The following is a 23,733-nucleotide window of genomic DNA, read 5'->3' as shown; positions in this document are numbered from 1 at the left end:
TAAATATTATAAATAAGACAATTGAGTAAAAGAGTTCCAAATCAGCTTAAGGTTGAAGGAATAAATATTTTCATAATGGTTAATAATCCTAAGCAGCATTGAATCAGTCACCAAGAAGACATATGAAAATAAACTCAGTTTAACAGTTTGCATTTAAGCTTAAAAACTTATTAATATATGGACATAATAATTGAAGATTAATCCCAAAATACTATACCTTAGTTTATTCTATTTTGATAAAAAAAACTGTTTTTACTGATAATACAGTTTCATATTATCTACAAAATAAAATAAATAAGAGGCAGAAATCACAAAGAATTAGTAAATTATTTATTCAAATCCTATAAATAAACAAAGATATATATAGATCTTTTAGATTAAGGCCAAGATTTTTTTGTTTATTCATTCATATTGATAACTTTTCTGAAAAACTAATTTTCATAGTTTTTCTTACATTTTATTTGAAATATCTGCAGATTCAAAAATATTCTGACAGGTCTTTTCTTTGGCAGATTCAATTTTATTTCATTATCAAGTCCATTTCACATTAGAACAACAGCAAGTCTTTATCAGTCTTTTGAGTTGCAAAGAGCAATTCACGGTCACTCAACAAAAATGTCCAGTCAGTAATTAGTAATATAATGAATAATATGGCTTCTCTAAGTAGACTTCAACAATCAGGTCAATGTCCAGATCTGAAATCAATTACGAAATCCTTGAAACATCATAGTATTCCAATACAGAACCATATTTATAAAATAAAGGCAAAACTTCAACTATTTTTCCTAATTCTATAACATCAACATAAGTTTAGAAGAACTAAAACTAGATTGGAATATATACTCCTCCATGATTAATAAACCATAAAAATTATATCTAATCTGCTGGACATAAAGCTGAGACTGGAAAAAAGTCTTCATAATATTTGCTATCATGCATAAGCAAATGCTTATTCAAACTATCTTTCCGGACAAATGATTTACTGCATTTGTCACAAGCATGGGGCTTTCTTTGCAAATGAGTAAGTGCATGTGCATTCAAATTATCCTTCCTTGAGAATGCTCTGCTACAAACTTCACAAACATGAGGCTTTGTATTAGTATGTGTTAATACATGCTGATTTAATGCACCTCTACGAGGAAATGCCTTGTAGCAAATGTCACATACATGGGGAGTTTCTTTTGTATGAACAACTAAGTGTCTACGTAATGCAGCCCTGTATGCAAATGCTGTCTTGCAGATAACACATATATGGGGCTTTTCTTTTGTATGCACAAGTGTATGAGAACTTAAGCTACTTTTTTGAGTAAAGGCCTTATTGCAAACATTGCATACATAAGGCTTTATATTTGAATGAGTACGCAAATGTGTTTTTAAATTAGCCCTTTGAGTAAATGCTCTATTACAAATATTACACTGATGAGGCTTTTCGTTTGTATGAATAAGCAAATGCGCTTTCAAAACATTCTTAGAATGGAATCCTTTACTGCACAAATGGCACACAAAAGGTTTTTCTGGTGCATGAATAAGTAAATGGGCATTTAGAGATCTTTTTAATGTAAAAGCTTTCTCACAATAAACACAAACATGATTTTTTTCTGGCTTATGAATCAATAAATGAGAAGTCAAATGGGCTTTCTGGGCAAATGTTTTGTTGCACACATCACAGACATGAGGTCTTTCTTTAGTATGAGTCTTAAAATGAGTATAAAGAGTACTTCTATGGGCGAATGTTTTGTTGCAAGCGCCGCAAGAAAGAGGCTTTTCGGTATTATGTTTGAGCTTATGTGAAACAAAACTTTGTCTCCGAGAAAATGTTTTCTTGCATACATCACATGCAAAAGATTTTTGTGTCGTTAACATATTAAAAAGTAAAGATCCCTCCATACAGAAGAATTCTTTAGAAAAATCTTACAAATTATTTTTTTAATGATAGAAACTACTAATGTCACAAAATACCTAAATCATTGTTTGAATTCAAAACCGCCTTTAATGCATCGAATAATTTTTTCATGCTTATTTCTTTTAAAAATCAGTAACGGTTTCAGACGTGTGACGGTTTGTAAAAAAAGGATAAACATAATCGAAGCAGTAAATTTGGGCTCATTTGCTTGAAGTCATTCTTTTGAGATTCATGCTCACTGTTCTTTTCTGATATTCACTACACAAATACGATTGAACTTGAATATAAACAGTGAGGGATACAGCGACAAACGCTGTTATCCCATAGGAACGAAAAAGTCACAAACAGGATTGTTGATCACTCAAAACAGTATGTTTGATTGTATCACTTTGATTGATTGATTGAGATGGCGAATTGAGGAATTTTTAGCAGCAAAGACTTATCGTTCATGGTTCACAAACTAATTAGATAATATCGATATACTTTTGGATCTGAATAAATTCATGAAAATGAGTGCAACTTTTTAAAACACGTCAAAAGATTGTCTATCGAAAAGTTTATAGAATTTTCTGAAACACTGAATAATTTAAACATAAGATGTTATCAAGATAACACTTAGCATAGGATAAGATAACATTGCATAGGATAATTAATTGCAAATATAATGATAATCCTTTAAATTTGCTGAATAGTTCAGAATCTGAATTTGTTTCCTTTTAGTCACATTTTCACAATTATTTCACATGGCATATCGATCAAAACAGAAACCATTCTCATAGACTATCGCAAAGGCACTATCCGATATTAAGTGATAAGAAAATAACACTGTTAAATGATCGATTTTAATAAATTTTATAGGCAAAAAAATTGTGCAATTTTAACTTCAATACAAATTTTACTAAATTTTGATCTGGGATACAAACAGTTAAAAAAAAAAAAAAAAATCTAATTTGTGATTGGCTGCAAGCTGATCATTTCAGTGTACTGTAACTGTTTTTAAAGGATTAATTTCGCGGGAATGGAAAAGGTTGACGGCTATTGTTTTGCTTTTGAATTTTGAAAATTAAATGTCAAAATGTATATTAAAAGCATTGTGTTAGAAGGTTTTAAGTCATATGGAAACAGAGTAGAAATAAATGGATTTGACCCACAATTTAATGCCATAACTGGAAATAACGGTAGCGGTAAATCGAATATTTTGGATTCCATATGTTTTGTACTCGGTATACAAAATTTACAACAGGTAAATGATCTCTTATTCATAAATAATTTAGTTTATTTTTCAAATTTTACTCCCTTTCTTAATTATATGCTTTTTTTAATTAGGTTCGAGCTGTAAATTTAACAGAACTTGTATATAAACAAGGTCGAGCTGGTATAAACAAGGCAACCGTTAGTATTACTTTCGATAACAGAGATAAAGCAGCATCTCCCGTAGGATATGAACACCTTCATGAAATTACTGTTACTCGTACCGTAAGTGAAAGCATTTATATAATTTACTTAGAGTGTAGTGAGTGCTTATCTAGTACTTAAACTAGTTACCCAGTATCCAACCGATTTTTTTTTAGCAATGTAAAAATAGAACTTTACCTTTTCGTTTGATCAAAAATTTTATAATTTTTGAGCAATCATTTACTTTTCTACATTATATTTTTGTATATTTCTTTCATGATTCAAAGATTTCTAATCCAAAATTTTAAATGCATTTCGACTTCAATTTACATTGCAGATGAGCTATAGAAACATATAGATTAGATTTGAAAACACAATAGGACATGAATTTTTTTTTATTATAACTTTCCAAATTTGGCATTAGATTTAATTGTATAATACCCAGTGGTCAGTAAAAGTGTTGTTAAATTTGTGATATGAAAATAACGTGCTCTTAAATGTAATTAATATTCAACGCCCATCAGAATCGTATATTTGGAACCACATTTTTCTTTAAGCAGCAATGAGATATGTTAATGAATCCACATTAAACATCTTTATTTTTCCCCCATGTGATTAAATAACTTGTATAAATCATTTAAACTTATATTAGGCAATTTTTTTTTAAGTTAATAAAATTTAGTTTAATATATATTCTGTTTTATCATTTCTTTAGAATATGATTTTTTTCCCTCTACTATTGTATCAGAATTAATGTTGTAGCTTTCTTTATGGAATATTTTTAAAACTCGTTTTCCAAATGATGAACTATTTTAATGAGATTTATGATATATAAATGTATCAATCTTTATTTGCTTTTCATAAATTGTATGATAGAGACAAATTACTTAGTGCTAAATTTTCAACTTCTTTTCTTATCCTATTGGAAAATATTAATTCCCAGTATTTACAATATTTCCCTGGTTGATGTTTGTAATTTTTTTCATCTAGTTAAATTGAAATTCAAATGCTTTGTTAATTGATTTTCTTGATTATTCTCTATTAGCTTATCAGCTGAGAGCTCTTAACTATATAAATCTTGCAATTCTATGGCATCATTAATATCGGTATCAAAATCTTTATCTGGCAAAATTTCATCAATATTATGTTGATCAACATATTACTGTATTTTCAAACTGAGTCACGGTGGCCTGGTGAGATCTTGGCTTTGGAACCAGAGGGTTTTGGGTTCAAGACCCAATTCCACCGAAAAACCATCGTGTAAGTGAATCTGGTGCACATTAAATATGGTGGGACCAAACATCATCTTGCCTTATATGGTGTGGAAGTTTGGAGAGGGAGATTCCAGCTCAGGTCTCATCCTTTTCATCTGATCATGGTTCATATTTACAAAATCCGTCCTAAAATAACCCTAGTGTTGCTTTAAATAACTAATAACCTAGGGACTTTAATATAACTAAACTAAATTTATTTTCAAACTTTTATTTTTTATTTACTTATTTATTTTTAATTTTAGGTTCTAACAGGTGGCAAAACAAAATATCTCATCAATGGAGTGAGTGCCAATAACAATAGAGTTCATGATCTCTTCCAGTCTGTCCAGCTCAATGTCAACAATCCTCATTTTCTCATCATGCAAGGTCGCATTACTAAAGTATTAAATATGAAACCACTTGAAGTGAGTAAAAATTTTACTATACATTTTTTATAGGACTGATACTTGTATTAATTACTGTTGAAGTTCAAAATCTTTGAAATTTCATTAGAGCTATCAGTTCTTTTCTTATGAGTTGTACATAAAGCAAATGTTTTTTTAAAATTTATCGTGAATTTTATTAATCTAATTTCTACTTTAATTCTACCATGTCACCCTATTTTTGAAATATCTAACCTGTTCTGTTAATTGTTTTAAATCATTTAATAGTTTGAAGAATATTATCTCTTAATTACATAAATATAAGATTTTCAACTAAATACTTGCTGATATCTAAAATAATACTGGAGATTCTCAATAGTTATGTACCATGTTTTAACCATACCAGTATTTAGTGATTGTTGGATATTTGATAGACATTTCTGCTTGTCAAAAGATGTAATTGTATTACAAGTTCAGCAAATCAGGTAAATTAGATTTGAAATCTACTGTGGATTTTCCTAGGTTCAATATATTTAATATTTCTAGAAAATCTATTTCTACTTGTCAAAAATATATTTTATTATATAGTGTATAGTAAAATATATGCATTATATAAATATCACTATCGTATTTTTTATAGAATTTTCAGATTTGTGTTTTGTATTATTCATATGCATCAAATGTATGAAAAATATTCACCTTTACTGACTTCTGTTATCACCTTAATTTTGAAAGAATTTTTTAATCTTGTACTTCACCCTCACTAAACCAGAATAAATGTCAGTTAGTTTTACATAATATGAATGATTTCTAGATTCTCTCTATGATTGAAGAAGCAGCTGGTACAAGAATGTATGAAGAAAAGAAATTAAGTGCTCTGAGAAATTTGGAAAGAAAAGATACTAAACTTCGAGAAATTAATACAGTAATTATTTTTCATTGAAATTCTTATTTTTGTTTTTTCTTAAAATTAATACAATTTGTGTGTGTGTGCTTAAAATAGAATCCAGTTGCACAAATGATGTTTTTGCATTTGGAGTAACTAATTTTTAAAATGTCTGAAAAATAATTTTTTTATTTTATTGCTAATTATTTGAATTTGAGTGCAGCATGTTGCTTTAATTATGTAAGTAAAATGAATTATAAAACAAATATCCACATTTGAAAATTAAATTTTAAAATTAATTTTCATTTTTAATTACAAGATGCCTTCCATTATGGGAATATATGATTGCTGTAGATATATAGTTTTAGCTTATAAATGTAAAATTTCAATAATTTGAATCTTGAATAAATAACTTAAAGGCTTAATTTGTAATTTCCGGAGTTCTTCTAAAGTGATGTCATGTGAACAAATATCTGAAGTTCATTTATCTGATTATTATCTTTTTATTTAGCCATGAAGTTTTTAAGTCTGATGGTATCTTTTGCATGTTACATGATCAAACAAAATAACAGCAAATTTTTAATTAGTCAAAAGAATTGTAGTTTTTGACTTTCCGTTTTTGACATGTCTTTCATTATTATTCTTAACTTTTATTATTAATTATAATGTAAGTGCTTCAAAATTAAGAGAGGTTATAAGTTTAGGGAAACTGAATGCATTAATCCCAAAATCGCTTAAAATGTGGTAAAAATAATGAGCCAATGTTTAAATGAGCCAAATGAATAATAAGAGTTAACAATTACAAATGGTAATGTTTAATCTGGTGTAAATTATGATAATGTCTAACGTGTTTTTAAAAAAAAAATTTTTTTTCTTGGAATTTTTTAATTTTATTCAAAATTAAATTAAGAAAGGTAAAGTATGATATTTTCTGTGTGCTCCTAAGCTAAGAATCCGTTCAAGAGCATATACAGGAAAACGAACATCCATTCTTCCTTCCTTTTAAATCTAAAATAATTGAGAAATTCAAGATTTTTTTTATTTTATGCTGATTTAATTAGAAATTGCTTAATTTTATATCTGTGATTTGGATGAGTAGCAGATAATTAAAGTGATTTTTTTACTTAACACTTGATCAAATTTTTGAAGTGTTTATGATTTTTAAAATTTTGCTTTTAGATGCTTGATGAGCATATCTGCCCTCAATTGGAAAAACTGAAAGAGGAGAGAAAAGAATATACGAAGTATACAAAAGTTGTAAGAGAACATGAACATCTGTCAAAAATTTATACTGCTTGGGATTATTCTAAAACAGAGGTGAGAAATATGTACACATGGGGGGGGGGAGCTCTTTTCAATGAATTATAAAAAATTTTATTTCATGTTAATTTTAAAATTTTCATGGAATGATTAGTTTCAAGTGATTACTTTTAGTTATTGTGATTTTCCTTAATATATAATCTGAGAATAAAGGAATCGAGTATATTTTTACAGTCACCTCTATTTAAACATTGTATTTCTTTCAGAAACATTTTTTTTTTTTTTTTTTACTTAAACAATTTTTAATTCTGAGAGTTTAAAGTAGTATTAAAAATTATAAAACTTTCTCTTGGTTTATTCAGTATATTGGTTTCCAGAAAATACTATGTGGGCAGCTTAAAATTTAAACCACACTTGGTATTGAAAAGAATTAAGTGAATTAATTTAATAAACTCTTATAGAACAATGTCTACACATGTAAAGTATTGTAAGTATTCATTCCATATCAAATCTATAGTTATTGTCGAATCTTGATGAAATTTGGCTCATGCTGTTCAAAATGATTTAAAAAAAAATTTTTTTTCAGAGATCAAAATTGATTGAAAACGTAGCAAAATATTATAACTAAAAAAATGTACATTAGGCTGTACAAAAATGTCGTACCATAATTGTTAAGGATTTGCTCCATGAAACCGATGGCTGAATTATTTGAAGAAGTTGCAGAAATTGGTGGCCAAAATACGTAATTAACATACATAATTGAAAATGAATAAATAAAGAAAAGTAATTTTGCTTTGTAATGATTTTTTGAGTTATTATTAAATGATTTGTGTCATAGCAAAAATGTTTTGTGTTTTATTTCCCTAGAGTTGCTTGATTTAGAGAATTAAAGAACATGAGAGGCAATATGCCCTTCTCCTTTAATATATAAATTTTGTCTTGCTCAATTCTAGATAATAAATACAGAAATATTCTTTTTTTTATTTAAATACAAATCTTTTAATATTCTATTTTGAATAATCTTAAATTGTCCTTCTTTTCCATGCTTTTTCTACTCCTTAAAACCATATTGTATTGTAACTCGTTCATGAGCGCATATTTCCAGGTACCTTGAATATACATACAGGAAAAACACAGAATTTTATTTCCAGATTTGAGTGGCAATCCTGTTTATATTTATTGTCTGTATTATACCACCTAGGTGATTCTTTTTTGTGCTTTGTTAAACTGCAATATTATTAATTTTCATGTGGGAACTGCAGCCCATGATTTTGACTGTTGTAAATAAATTGTATCTTTTTATTTTTTAATTTATCAATTTGTATTATTTCTTTAATGTAAAACTTTGGCCTGAATTTCTAACATTTTCGTTGCAATACATATTGATTCCTACTTTGATACAACTTGATCCAATTTTAAAAAATGAGGTACATAAATTTTTTCCCTTTTAAATTTTTCATTTAAAAAAGTATGTGGTTGTTTTTTATGTGCATATAAATAGCCTTTTTTCATTTTTTATTATAAATATTTCATTTATTAACTAATAAAAGTCTTTTGTTGTAAGTAAAGTAATTTGTTGATTCCAAGAACCTCAATTTTTGTTTAGTATTTATACATAAAGAAAAATTATTCAGCTGTCTTTTTTTTCTTCCTCTAACTCTATTTAGGAATTAGTTCAAAAATCTGATGAAGAAAAAGAAAAACTTCAAAACAGTTATAAAGAGCAAAAGAATTTGATTGCTGATTTGAAGAAGGAGATAGAAAAAGCGGATAAGAAGATAAGTGAAATAGAAAAACAGATAGATGAGGTGATATATTTGTTTATATCTCATAGTGTTTATGATTGTTTGTCTGTAGTACTTTGACTATGTAGTTGTAAATGTTTTGAAAATATTTTATGCAGGAATGTGGAAATAAACTTCAAGAAATTGAAACTGAGTTGAAAAACAAACAAGTTACCGAAACCAAGATTGATACACAGTTGAGGAATTTGAAAGATGCTTTCAATGAAGAGAAGAAGAAACAGTCTGAATTGATAAAGAATTTAAATGAAGTAAATAGAATTTCTTGATATTTTTTTCACCTTCTATCAAATGATTAGGATTATTATTATTATTATTATTATTATTATTATATTTATATAGTTTAAATATGAGATAGTTCAACCATGAGATGTGATAATAATATATAATTTAATTTTAATTTTTTCTCTCCTAGTAATATAGTAATTTAATTTTCTGATTTTAATAATTTTTTTTAAATAATTTTCTCTTATGTAATAGTTGGAAGTTTGTTTTATATGTAAAATTTGTGTGCATAATTTATTTTCTGTCAGAAGCAGGGGCCATAATACAATATTATTCAGAATTCTGATGTTATTCTTCTGAAACAATACGATAAAACTATCTTGATTCTAATTCTAGCATATATGTGACAGTAAAAATGATCTCAGGTTATTTATTCTACTTGCATTTAAAAAAATTTAGTACGTTAGGTTTCGCATCTTGAATTTCATAGCTTTATTTTCTTTTAGGAAAAAACATCTTTAGCCCAAAAGCAAAAAGAATTGACTAATTCTTTGAAGAAGCTTGAAAATTTACAAGCCATATGTGACAAAGATAATGAAGCTGTAACTGCTGCTGAAAATCATTTCCATGCAGTGAATGCTGGGGTTGGTGATGACGGAGAAGAAGCTAGTCTTGCTGCTCAGATCATAGGTATGTATTTATTTCTAAAATTAGATAGGAATTAAGTCATTCAATTTATTTGGCATATATTCTTTAGTTTATATTAAAAAGAAGGCCCAGTGGATTGGTGGTAAGTTCTTGGCTTGGAACTGGAGAGTTTCAACTTCGAGACCTAATTCCAGCGAAGATCCATCTTGGAAGTGGGTCTGGTGCGGAAATTTGGAGAGGGGGTGCCAGCCTAAGTGTCATCCTCTTAATCTTACCACAGTTTAAAATTACAAGGTCCATCCTAAAATAGCCCTAGTGTTGCTTTTAAATGTGACATTAATATAATTAAACTAGAAATTGTATTGAAAAGAAGAAAAAATACTAAAATTCAGAAGCATTTATTTAACTAAATAATTACATGGACTTATATTATAGCATTTTACTTGACTAGTTTTGAAAAAGGAAATTGATATATCTTAGCAAATAATTAATTTGTTCTAATTCTAATATTAAAATGAAGATTATCGTGAAATGCTAATAATATTGACTATAAAACATATTTCCCCAAATATAACATTTTCTAAAATGCTGAGCTTGAACTTGTGAAATTTCAGCATTAGAAATTAATAGCTGTTTACTTGAAAATTTAAAGAAGTTTCTTGTTTTTTTTCTGTGCTATTGAAACAAATATTTATCTTGATGCATTTTTTATGCAGCAATAAACTATAAAACATTTTTCAAGAATGTTTTATGTTTAATATGATCTTATTAAAATTATGTGAATAGCTTATTTAAAATAATTGGATAGTTGTGGGGACATCTTCAATGAACTAGATTATTTAAACAATTTTAAATATATTAAACAAAAATAAAATTACAGTTTCTTTTATTTCTAAAATTTTATTGAAAAATAAATGGGGATTAATTGGGGTTGGTTTTGCTTTTATAATATTTAATGTTATGAATTTAGACTCTAATTTTAATTGAATTTAGCAGGCATTAATTATTCTGAAAAGACCAACAGTAATATGAATGCTAATTGTTGGCCTGCTTTTTCTATTCCTCACCAATCGTACTGAAAATGCAAGAAAATTTTACAATGTAATTCGAAATAATAAATGATGAGTGTTCTGATATTTCAATAAAGGTGTTCATTTGGCATGCCAAAAACTTGCCATTTCCTTATCAAAAGCAAAAACTTTTCTGTACTTTACAATTATCCCGAAATAGGAATTGATCATCAATACTGCAATTAGAGAACTACCATAAAGTTAAAAAAATAATAATTACTCAAAAGAAAAACATGGCTTTGCTATCAAGAAATTAATTTGCAGGTTGCATATTATGCACCCATTTCTAGTCACCCTATGTTATAGCAAGCAGACTAAGAGTATCTGGGAAATAGGTGACTTTCTTTAAAGACATCTATCGCACGATTGCAGTGAAGAACTGATAATTTACTGTATTTTAATTGTTTACAAAATTATGCTACAATAGTATGCCTTAAATTTGGGGGCAACCAAGATAACTGAAACTGCGACAGAAGTTTGGTAACAACTGCAAATTACTTAAACCCAAGAGCATTAAACTGCCTTAAAAAAGGGTGTCTTGTCTCTTTGAAGAAATGGGGGGAAAAAAAAGAAAAAAAAAAAAAACCACCATAAGAATAATGCACCCACTATTAAAAATGTGAGATATCAAAATTTTAGGAATGCAAATTCAAAGCACTTTTACTAACATTAATTGAAAAAACATGAATCATGATGGCTTGTGATGACCCACCTCTCTGCAATAAGAAATAAACATTTATTTCCACAATCTCGGAAGGAAAAGTCAATGAATTTAAAAATAATGTGTATGCCCATAATGGATTTAAGAAAATTTGTGATGAATTTTAAACTTTCAGTGATAAGAAAAAAATGTAGAGCAAATAATGATCTCAGTGAATTTCAGATTTTTACTAAAACTTTGATTCTAAAGTTTTAGTAAAATCCCTCATTCAAAGTTTCCTTTGAATGAGGGATTTATCATTTGCTACTGGAATGATGATCTAGCTGACAAAATTTTACTACCTCTAAATTTTCATAGACGAGCACAATCATTCCAATTTCTTGTTTTAAAAAAGAAAAGCAAAGAAAACAGTTCAAGACAAAAATTCTTTCTTCCAAATTTTATCAAAATCATGGGTGCCAATTTTATTCTGTGCCCTCTTCTAGAACATGTATATTTATTAAACAAAATCTCCTTAAAGAAATTTACATTCCTAATTTCAGCTGTAATTCTACCTCTGTCATCAAATTAAATCTTCTTAATCCACATTTTATTCACCATTTCCTTTGTTTATACCCCTCTAACTTCAATCCAAGCTTTATTAATGATATTTCAAATACCTATGACATTGATAAAAGCATCATTATATGGGGTGTTTTTAAAGCACTGTCTTCTTCCTAAATTTGTAGTTCAATAAGCGGGACAGGCAAATTGTCTTTAAAATATTTCACAAAATAGTTATCTTGGAAACCTTGAGCTTGTCCCAATTAGATTTAGTACCATCTCCATGACTTTGGTATTTGTTTTTCTTTCACAGCATTTTGCGTGCAATTTCAAAATTGGATTCGTAAACTCTTATCCAATTATGAACTCATTCTGTTTTACTCCACAGCTAAATTTATATTTCTTAATTGGTAGGATTAATTTACGTTATTACTGGTAGGCTTAGTTTCAAAAACTACCTAAATAGCATCCCTTCTTAATTATTTAACTCTTTACATCAATTTATTGACTCTATTGTTTTAGAATCATTTATATAAATATATTTCTTGGTATTCAAGTGTATCAAAATAGTTCATGCTCACTGAAAAACTTAAGAACTTTTAATTTCATGTGTCGTTGTTTATCCTGAAATGAAGTAAAAGATCTAGTAAAGCACTGGAAATTCCTCAGAAGAAAATAATTACCACATGGCTCAAGATATGTTATGAAATTTCCATAAATACTGTTAGAAATCTGTAATGCTGCTTCCCAGCACGGTTAGCTCAATCACTAGAAAGACTGTTTTACGATCAACTCTGTTGGATGCTGATTGGGTGCTGAGTGAGTGTTACCAGAGTTTGGTATTAAACTTGGTGACGAATTTGTTAATTTTGGGAAATAAATAAATAATACTGAAAACTTCCAGAATTTTAGCAATTGAGCCAATATAAAGTTAGATATGCCTGGTTGTTCCAGAATCTTCTCTGTCTGCCTCCAGCAACTATAAAAAGCTGTTGGTCTGAAGCCAGAGTAGTCATGAAACAAAGTGTCGAGAGGATAGCGAAGCAATCCGTTGGATCAGTTCAGCGAAGAACAACCATTGTGTGGAGCTCAAGTGATTGCTGAATTGAGCTGTGTACTGAGTCCTCGTGTATTGTAGAAGCAGCATTGAGTCGAGTGTGAAGTAGCTAGTTGTGTAGTAGTGAGTCGGCAGTTGGGTACAGCTAAAGCGAGGAGATAGTGGAAAACTGCAGATGTTTGGAGAGACCATAGTGTGAAGCTACGTCTGCTGAATTTTGTCTGCCTCCTTCTGCTGAATTCTGCCTGACTGCTTTGTGTGCTGTAATTGTTTTTACTACCGATTACTACTTGTGGGCTATTATTTGTTGTATTGTGCTGCTGTGTGTTACCTGTGTTCATCTTGGCTGCATTTGTTATACTTGTTGTCTTCATGTTTAATAAAAGTCATTGTTTGTTACTAAAGGACTATTATATTGTCCATCAAATCATGAAAGAACCCTGGAAGTATCCTTAATAATACTGAAAGAAATTGTATGTATTTAACAGTGAGTGACTTTTGGTATATTTGGAGCAATTTTCTTGATCTCCAATTTTCAATTGTATGTTGCAGCAGGTAGATAAAAAGCTCGGTTCAGTGTGTTGATGTGAATTTTTCTTATGAGTAAAAGCTTATTGCAAATTATGTGTTTTTCAGCTGCTGGAAAGGACAAAAAGACCGCTGAAACTGAAGCAAAGCAACTTGAGATGTCTATAAAACACACAAAAGCAGAAATAGCAAAGAAAGAAGCTGAAAATAAGAAGGTTGATGCAAGTTACACTAAGGATCAAGCTATGCTTCAAAGCTTGAATAATGAAGTTAAGAAACTACAAGTAAGTTGAAATAAGTTAAGCTATATACAAAATAGAAATATAGTTACACTTTATTTCTACTTTGCATATTTAATTTATTTTAGTATTATTTTCTTTAAAAATAAATGTTGTCATTTTGTTACTTTTTAAATATTGACACAAAACACTACTTATATTAGGCTGAAATCAGAAAATTAAATTACCAAGAAAGCAAATATGAAGCGCTTGTTGCAGAACAAAATAAAATAAGTGCAGAAATTTCTAAATACCAAGAAGAAATTGACGTTATATATACGAGGTAAATATATATTATTTATATTAGCAATTAAACTTGTTTGCTGAAAATAAAGTTTGATTATTTGTTTCATTTTCAGAATATGTTTTGTAGATATTCATTGAATTTGTATTGAAGGTTGCTTGAAATTGAATCTTAATCATTATATTTATATTATACTTTTTTAATGTATTAAATCTTTTGCTGTATCTTATAATTAGGTCTATTGATTAAATATTATTCTGATGTCATTTTATGAAATAAACATCTAAATTATTAATTCTTGTTGATTTGATTTGGTTTGGTTATTTCTTGCTAATTTTGCAATACAAGTAAGTTTGTGAAATTTTGGTTAGCGATTGACACATCATAACCAAGTTTTTGTTCCACAACACACAACCAACTGCCAAACTATCATGATAGCTTTATACATTGTGAATCTGTTGAGGTTTATTTAAAAATACTAAAATTTTATTTAAAATAAAGCTTATAAGGTTAGCACCAGTTCCCATTTTAGTGTTGAATAGTAATTAATAGTTATTTTCAGATGTAATTTTTCAATTTTTATTATATTTAGTTCTGGAAAAGATTAATAACTGTCTAATTTCAATGAGGCGTCTTTTGTAGATTGGAGTATATGTTTTTTTTTTTAAAAAAAGGGGGGAGGAGAGAAAAAGGTGCACACACACATACACACCATTATTTTACAAAATCTTTCATCGACTTGTACACTCATATAACCAGAGTTTTAAATTATTTTACCTTTAATTGTCCACTTCTATTGGAAATTCTGATTCAGAAATTATTTGATTAAATTAGCTAATGTGATTTTTGACCAAATTAAATTTATAAGTTTAATTTGTGAAAGAAATTTTCAAAGATGAAATTACCTAGTACAAACAGTGAAAATTGTGAATACTCAACTTTACGTATTGTATATAAACAAATGGATCGTTTTTATGCTTTATATTGGAAAGTGATAAAATAAGAGAAAAATAATGTATGTGAATTATTACTGGCTTAGTAAGTATTATTGAATTTATTACTGGCTTATCCTTAAATAATCCGGTGAAAAGAAAATGATTTGTAGGTTATATTTGTATGCAACCAGAAATTGGTTGAAAGTGTAGAGATCTTTTAAAGGAGTTACTGTTGTTTAAATCCAATAATCTTATATTTGAAGTTTTTAAAATTTTTATTTAAGGGATGAAAGACAATTTTAAATTGACCAGAAAATATTCTAGGTAAGTCTAAATTATGCCTATTATTGAAGTGGTATTACTTGCAAAGACGTACTGATCACTGAAGACTATCAAACACAGAAAGAATAAGTTACACTAATTAGATTTTCAAAACAGTAGAGGTACTAAAAATATTAGAGCAATTTGTAATTATCTGTATTTGAATTAATTAGGAGTAATATTTTAATTTAGTGATATCATTTGTGTTCCTATTGTTGCTGATAGCTTTCGTATATGTGGTTAATTAGGTAGCAAGTTTTCTTATGTATCAACGAATGACTTTGTCTATTAATATTTTTTGTATCTGGTTTCTGTAATTTGTGGCTTAAGAAAAAGAAAAGTTTTTAAAAGTTATTATTTTATGATATTTTGTAATTTAATTTTTACTGGCTTTTACATATGGACAATATCTTTTTATAGATTTCCTCGACTTTCATTTGAATATGTGGACCCTGTTAAAAATTTTGATCGGAAAAAAGTCCATGGTCCTCTTTGTTTGCAAATGCAAGTGAAAGATATTAATGACGCTCGTGGTGTAGAAACTGTAGCTGGTGGGAGAGTAAGGCCAACTTATAAAATGTTCTATTTTTTGTTATTTATATTTATTATTCAAAATGAAACATTGCTAGCAACCTAAACTGAATCATGAGTCCTAAGCCACATTTCTTTCAATTGATGATACCAAAATCAAATGTTATCCATTTTATATGTATTTTATTATATATTTCAGATTAAAATAAATGCTGATGCTGTTTTGCTATTTTTAAATATGATTTTAAAGACGTTTATTTCTACAACTGAAACATTACTCTTCTTTGACACAATTTAACCTGATGAAATGATTCAGTTATTAGTAAAGTTGAATATGCACAGATTGTTTTGTTTGTTGCTGTAATTGGTATTTGGTTTTTAAAATTCTTAAGGAATAATCAAATTTGATTTCCATGGAAAAAAGTGCTTAAGAAGATTTATTTTATTTTATGTACGGGAGCTTCCAGAAATGGAACTAAAAAAGAAATTGCAGAGTTTATCTGTAAGTTCAATTTCTTTTCATCATAAAAAGAAGTGAATCATTTCACTAATTCTTCACAGAAATTATGAAAATTAAATTTTTAATTGAATCTTATGTGCATCATTTAAATTTTCAAATGATGTTGGTTCTTTGAAAATTTAAAATTGTGAGAAATTATTTCATGTACAGATGTTCTTATCAACAAATATGCTGCTTTGGTGTATCATTGATAACTCTTGTAGTATTAGAATGGTAGTATTTGTTATTATTATTATTAAATCATGAATTTTTGAATTTGCAAGTATGAACTCCATTTTTTAAGCATTTTGTTTTAGAACAAATATGATTTTTATATTGCTTATATTATATCAAATGTAGTACATTTTTGACAACCTAATTGCTGTGTCAGACTTTGAAAATTGTCTAGTCTCATTTATAAAAATAGACTTAAAAGTTTTTATGTTGAAAATTTCGTACCAGGATTCTTAAAATTCATTAGCTAAACTTGTTGATAGTTCCTGGAATTCTGATGCTTGAGAGTGTTTATACTTTATGTCTTAATGTAATATTTGAAGCTTGAGTTGAAAAGCTACCATAATTTTTTTTTAAATGTATAAGCATAGACTAACCAAATTTATTTTTACATGTTAGTTTCTATTTATTTTCTTTTGTAATATTTAGTGTGTTTAGAATATGGTTTTATGCAGGATGATTAAAAAGCCCTTAAACAAGTTTCCTCCCAAAAGTCAGTGCCTTTCAAACAGATTTGCTGGTTCGGGTAACATGAATTATTAATTATAATAATTCCCTAGAAATATTATTCCTAATGATAAAAATTTGGTAATTTCTGAATTTGAAAAGAAATGGAATATGCCATATATATATGACAAATTAAGATTTCAGTTGTTAACTAAGAAAAATATGAAAGGAAATTCCTAGAACTTAATACTCTCTCTCTAGGAAGGGGGGGGGAGCTGTTTATATTTCACATTATTTCAAAAAGTTATTCTCAAAAGCTTTAAAAAATTGTGTTGTTGTATTGTATGGTATTATACATATTTGGGATTCACATTCATACATATTGAATTAATGTATTCATACATATGTATTAATGTTAATATTCTGAAATTCCGTTCAGAAATATCTGAAAATTCAGTTCAGAAAATTCTGAATTATCTGAAATCATGTACTCCATGGTAGTTTTCCAGGTTTCTGAAATGGGATTGCTATCCTCTTCTAGTATGAATTTTAGAAGGGGGTAAAAAACCCCTCAGCAAACATAATTGCATTCATGAATTTAAATATTTTAGCCTATGTGTTATGCAAATATATATTATATACTTCTGTTGAACGTTTCGTACAAATGACAGTAAGTGAATTTTGTGGCTGCTACAGAATTCTAATATTTACCCCCCCCCCTTCCATATTTTAGTGTTTTAAAAATATCATCGATAAAACAGTTTACTTTGTACGAGGCGTGATCCAAAAAAAAGTTTACAAGTAGCAGTATTTGCAATTGCGTATGGGAATATTGTTAACCAGAATGGAGACAGATGGCTCTTGTTGTCTTAGACGGGTCGTTAGAGCAGATAGTGTAGTACTGAGACTGAAACAGCTACAGTAATGGCAAGACGTCTAGAGAAGTGGTCTCGCACAGAGGTGTGAGCCGTGATATGATTTCTATGGGCCAAGAATTAGTCTACATTGGACATTCACAGACAAATCGTTGAAGCGTATGGGGCGAAGCAATAAGTAAACAACGGGTAGTGAAATGGTGTCAATTTTTTGAAGCGGGCAGAGAGACTGCTGGAAATGTTTAGGTGGGAGGTCTGGAGCCACCCCCCATACAGCCCCGATTTGGCTCCCAGTTACTATTTCCTTTTTCTGGCATTGAAGAAACACTTATCTGAAACAAAGTTCATATCAGACAGTGATGTTCAAAGAAGTGCCAAGTACTGGCTCAATAGCCAGGGACCTGATTATTACCAAGACTGGGTAAACAAATAGGTCCACCTGTGCGATTAATGCCTCAACAGGTTTTGTGATTATGTAGAGAAGTTACCGCCACATATGTCTCTTAATTACCATTTGTATCCTGTCTGTTGTTAATAAAGCATTTTTCCTTTGCCTAATAAACTTTTTTTTGGATCACCCCTTGTATTTTTCTTGGTTTTACGATTGTAGTATAGATTATAGGTGAATAATACTGCCATGGCATATCACTGCATATGTTTTTAATAAAATTACTTTTGTTCATTATTTATTTATAATCTTTTTCATTGCTCATCATGATTACTCAAACAATGCTTGGTTTCTCATTTATAGCTGTATAATATTATTGTGGACGATGAAGAAGTTGGCAAGCTGATATTGTCTAAAGGACAATTGATGAGAAGATGTACAATTATTCCTCTCAATAAGGTTATGCCAAAAGTGATCGAAAACAGAATGCTTCAAGAGGCTGAAAATCTGGTTAGTTTTATACTATTCATATTGAATTAGTAATAATATTAGTATAAAATCTATGGATATTGAGAAAAATAAAAAAAGAAATACATAACAGTTTCCAGTTCATATGTGTATAGCATGCTTATTCGTATAGCATACTCATCAATATGATATTGTTTTAATTAGATATTAATAAAATTTCTTTTGTTATGATGATATATTGTTTTGATACAACAAAAGAAATATGATATTCATTAATTTATAGAAATGGAAGCAACTATTTTGTTTTCTTTAAAAAAGGAAATCATTATTAATTTTGCTAGTATTATTTTAAATGGAAGTGTCTTCCTTCTCCTATTATAGATCTAGAGATGATTGGAATTTGCAGTTTTGTTTTCTTAAAAAAATATAAATATTTAATGATTCATTTATTACTTCTGGCAATGCAAATAATTGGCAAATTTTTGTATATTGATTTTGTATGTATTTATTTGCATATTATTTATAATATTTAAATGCTGTCTTCTATAATATTAAAGGGCAACATATTTGTTAGATCTGTAGTCTTATATGTTTTATAATTATCTATTCTACTTGGGAAATGCCTTTCTTCCCTTTCTTATTTTAGTAAAATATCAGTAATTAAAATTTCTTTATATATTAACTCTTATAAAAGAATGAAATATGGCCGATAATATTGTTCTTTGTATGCAGATATCAACAGTAGAGGCACTTATTTTGCACACACTTTTTGAGATTGCAGTTGCTTGTGAGTAATGGAAGCACACCTCCATACAAAATATTCACCATACTTGAGTTTTCCTTAAGTTTTATGTTTCAATGTTCTGAAATAACTTGTGTGGCAATGACAGACTTTTTTATCACAGGCGGTATACAGGTCGCCCTGAAAGATAATTGCCATTTGATATGTTTGCTGTTATTTTTAAATTATCTACTCATTTTGAAATTTCAGGCCGTCACACTATATGTTTGCCATTAACATTGATGATTTCACAATGAATTTCTGTGCAATTCAAGTGTTTAGTTCATAACATATACAGATTTCAATTTGAAAGTATGGAGCAAGCATACTTTCATTATGAACTATTTCCCAAACGGATTCTCTGGGAAAATATACTTCTGAATCTTACATCCCTACTACCTATGAAATTATGATTTATTTACAATATGGCACCATGTGTACTGCTTGGTCTCGAAATTAAGAACCCTTACTCATGCATAACAAGATATTTAAAAAAGATACAATAAAGGGATGATATGAGAGACAAAATAAGATGTTGTTTACATTTAGCTATAGAGTAAAGTGGAATTTGGAAGCATAACAACTGCTCATGTTTCTGAGTATCACTCCTTAGCAAAGTATAATCATTGGAAAGTGCTTATCTTGAGATGTACAGTAACGTACTTTTTGATTCATCTTCATAATTGATAGGTAAAAATTGACAAAATCAATCCAGTTATTAAGATTGTGTCAAGATTTTATTTTTTGCTATTTCTGTGAAATGAAGAGCAAAAGGATAGGCAGTCTTTAAAGATGTATCTAGAGGTGATGAGCTTTCATGTGAAACAAAGATTGACAAAATCGGAATGGGAGACTGGCTCTTTGGTGACTTTTATTATATTAATTATATAGATATTTTTGGAAACTGATCTTTAAATTTATAATGACTTCCAGTTTCAATTGATACTTGATTAATATTGGGAGTTATTTTTGAATACCGAGTTTTAAATTCTCACTGCTATTGTATGACCTGGTGAAAAGGTCTCGGCTCCAGAACTGGAGGGTTTCAGGTTCGATATCTGGTTCTGTTGAAGAACTGTCATGTAAGCAGGTCTGTTGAGCTTTAAATCCATTCGGGCCAAACATCCACTGGTGGGATGTGAAGGTTTGAAGAGGGGGTGCCAGCTCATTTATCGTCTTTGTCATCTGACTGCAGTTCAGAATTACTTATGAGGTTCGTCCTAAAATAGCCCTAGTGTTGCTTTGAAACAGGATGTTAATATAACTAAACTAAATCAAACTCATTGTTGTTGTAACATTTAGTTAATTGAAATCTAAAATAATTCATCGTTGCTATGACCAGAGTTTTTACTATTAATGATCTAATATGAACAGCATTTTGAAAATTCAACTGTTAAAGACGAGAGTTGATTTGATGGTTTATTGGTAGAAAGCAATCTATCGAAATATATGTTTTTAGCCAGAAGCTGTAATAAAATTGTTGATAAACAATTTACAATTATGCAGTGAAAATCATTTGAAAAACAGAAGAAAATAACTAAAATCTACAAATGAAATAACAATCACCTACAATATCTTTCAACAATTTTTCTTATAGTGATGGCGATTTTATCATTTGTGCACAATACAAATTTATTATTACTTATTTTGCATACATCTCTCTTGTTTTTTTTACATACTGTATTGTTCTTACGCATGTAGGCCAGTTGACTGGGAATTATCTAGGAATTCCAGAAGATTGGGGGAAGTCATTGAAATTTGTTCTAAAACTGGATTTTTTTTTTTTGAATCGGTAATTCTTATCGAAAGATTCAAAAGTAGAATGAAGCTTCATTATCAGCTAAAGAAAGTTGATCATTTGCATCCATATATCTGTTCATGTGGAAGGTTAAGGGAAGATTTTATATTTAAATTTCTGAGCGATCGAAATGTTGAGTATATAACAGTATCATTACTTTTTGAAAAGATCCTACAATTTTGAAGAATAATCGCATGAATCTAGATTATGATGGGTTTTGATTCAAATTGCACTGGCTATTTTTTGTCTATATTAACCAGGTTATTAATTGCCTTGTTTTTTATATTCTGTACATTTATCTAAAAGAATTTGCTTTGTTATCTTGCATTGTTTATGATATTGAAATAATAATTTGACTTTATCATAGTTCGATAATCCATCGTTTTTAGATTGAATCGCAATTGAGGTTAGGTTTAGCATTAATCAAAACAATTTATGTACAATTATGTTATTTCTGTAAAATTTGTTAAATTAACATTTGGACCAACAGTGGGGGAAAAAAAAGATTAACCATCATATCTAATTTATTGCATATTTATATAATATATTCACCAAAAGTTTTTTTTCTCAGAATAGTAAGTTATCGACATAATTGGCAAAAATAATTTTGTTTTTGATTTCTATGGGAAAAGGCAGTTTGTAGAGTAGGCTTAACATGATTTTGACTATTATTTCAAACGATTCTGTTTATTTTCTTAATGTTTGATACATTTAAAATTAAACATTGTTAATTAATCGATCTTTCGGATTCATTCTGAAGTACTCTTGAATTAAAATAAAATAGAATAAAGGAAATTAAAAATTTATAATCTATATTGCGTTACCCCAACTGGCGTAGAAAATTCATACATTCGTGTTGCTCCAATTGGCGCTGAAAATTCACGCATGCGCAGGAGTAACAAAAGATAAAGCCATTAATGCTATAAATTCCAATCTCCTACTACTTTCAAGTTCAACGGACTGGATTTTGAATAATTGGTTTCCTGTTATGTTTTATTTCAGGTACACACTTTAAATAAACTGTTTTTAGGTTAGTTGTGGGGGCTAAGCTTTGATATGTGACCATTTGGTGCTTTGCGAGGTTGGTAATTTTTTGGTAGCACTTTGTTTGGGTTTACATTGCCATCATTTTTTTTATGTTACTTTAATTCGAACTTTCCTGTTCATTTCCCTTGATTTTTTTTTTTTTTTTTTCCTGCTGTACATATTCCCTCTGCCTACATTCATTATTTTCGATAATTTTTTTGCGTGCATTTCATTTTTTTGCATTTATTGATTTTTTTTCTATGTTTCACACCGTCAGTTCTCGCACATACACATCAAAATTTCCACGCGTACGAAGTCGCTTTATAAGCTAGTTTTCATATATGTTCAATGATAGTGAAAATATTTCCGATTATACAAAAGGCCATAAAAAATGCTGTGTATTATTTGTTATGGATTAGGTCCATTAGCTCCATGAAATTGATGACTGAAATATCTGCAGAAGTTGTAGAAATTGATGCTCAAATACATAAATTGATCAAAATGATTAAATAAAAAAAAGTAATTTTGCTTTTTAAGGTTTTTTTTTTGTTGAGTAATTATTGAATGTTTTGTATCGTGATAACAAAAAAGTTTTATTTCACCCGTCCTTAAATTTTTATGACTTACAGTTAAAAGCATGAGAGGTAATATAACCTCTTCCCCTTAATATATTATTTTTGTCTTGCTAATAAATTCTGGATAACAAATAATGATAATTTTTTTCTGCATGTAAATATAAAACTTCTTTTAATATGCTATTTTGAATAATGTTAAATTGTTGCTTCCTTTCCTTATTTCACAAGTTCTTAAAACCATATTCAATTTTAATTAGCACAAGAGTGGTATTCCCAGATTTCCTCACATCTTGAACATATGTACAGTGAAAACATAGGGAATTTTTTTTCTAGATTTGAGTGGCAATCCTGTTTGCATTTGGTAAAAACTTTCATTTCAGTAATTTACAGCCCCCGGGATCATCAAATCGGCATGTTACCTTATATGATTTTTCATTTTTTACAGTTTCCAACAATTTTCGGACTCTATGTTTTTGCGATTTTTACTCTGTTATTTGAGACTCTATGTTCTATGGTGATTCTTAATCTTCTTGATGCCTATTATCACCTCTGTGAATTTGTCGGTCAAATTTGGCAACACCCTGTTTTTTTTCCTGTTAGTTTCATGTTTGTACATAGCATTTATTTGTATTTTTGTCCTTTTATTTTTTATTGTTGTTTCTGTCCTCATTTCTAGTAGCCTTTTTTTTTGTTAATAATTTTATAATCATTATTTTTTC

At 28.7% G+C, this 23,733-nt stretch overlaps 1 protein-coding gene and 1 long non-coding RNA gene across 2 annotated transcripts in view; one reads left to right on the top strand and one right to left on the bottom strand.

Annotated features, from left to right (window-relative positions):
- Positions 1-315: 315 nt before the first annotated feature.
- On the bottom strand, positions 316-2,309 carry LOC129963407 (uncharacterized). The gene is made up of 2 exons (XR_008783973.1): positions 1,960-2,309; positions 316-695 (listed from the first exon to the last, which is right to left on the bottom strand). It is a non-coding gene; the product is annotated as an uncharacterized LOC129963407 (long non-coding RNA).
- Positions 2,310-2,899: 590 nt separating this feature from the next.
- LOC129963602 (structural maintenance of chromosomes protein 2-like) overlaps positions 2,900-23,733 on the top strand; it is a 55,135-nt gene continuing 34,301 nt past the window's right edge. The window contains exons 1-12 of the mRNA XM_056078071.1: positions 2,900-3,146; positions 3,230-3,379; positions 4,815-4,976; positions 5,749-5,859; positions 7,000-7,137; positions 8,748-8,888; positions 8,984-9,133; positions 9,614-9,797; positions 13,723-13,898; positions 14,057-14,175; positions 15,813-15,951; positions 18,730-18,876. Of these exons, the coding sequence (XP_055934046.1) occupies positions 2,979-3,146; positions 3,230-3,379; positions 4,815-4,976; positions 5,749-5,859; positions 7,000-7,137; positions 8,748-8,888; positions 8,984-9,133; positions 9,614-9,797; positions 13,723-13,898; positions 14,057-14,175; positions 15,813-15,951; positions 18,730-18,876 (1,785 nt within the window). The 5' untranslated portion in view covers positions 2,900-2,978. The remainder of the gene's footprint in view (positions 3,147-3,229; positions 3,380-4,814; positions 4,977-5,748; positions 5,860-6,999; positions 7,138-8,747; positions 8,889-8,983; positions 9,134-9,613; positions 9,798-13,722; positions 13,899-14,056; positions 14,176-15,812; positions 15,952-18,729; positions 18,877-23,733) is intronic.

The sequence above is a fragment of the Argiope bruennichi genome, chromosome 3 (genome assembly GCF_947563725.1).
Source record: "Argiope bruennichi chromosome 3, qqArgBrue1.1, whole genome shotgun sequence".
NCBI lineage: Eukaryota > Metazoa > Arthropoda > Arachnida > Araneae > Araneidae > Argiope > Argiope bruennichi.
The sequence above is the reverse complement of the archived record's forward strand: the minus strand, read 5'-3'. Positions and strand labels throughout refer to the sequence as shown.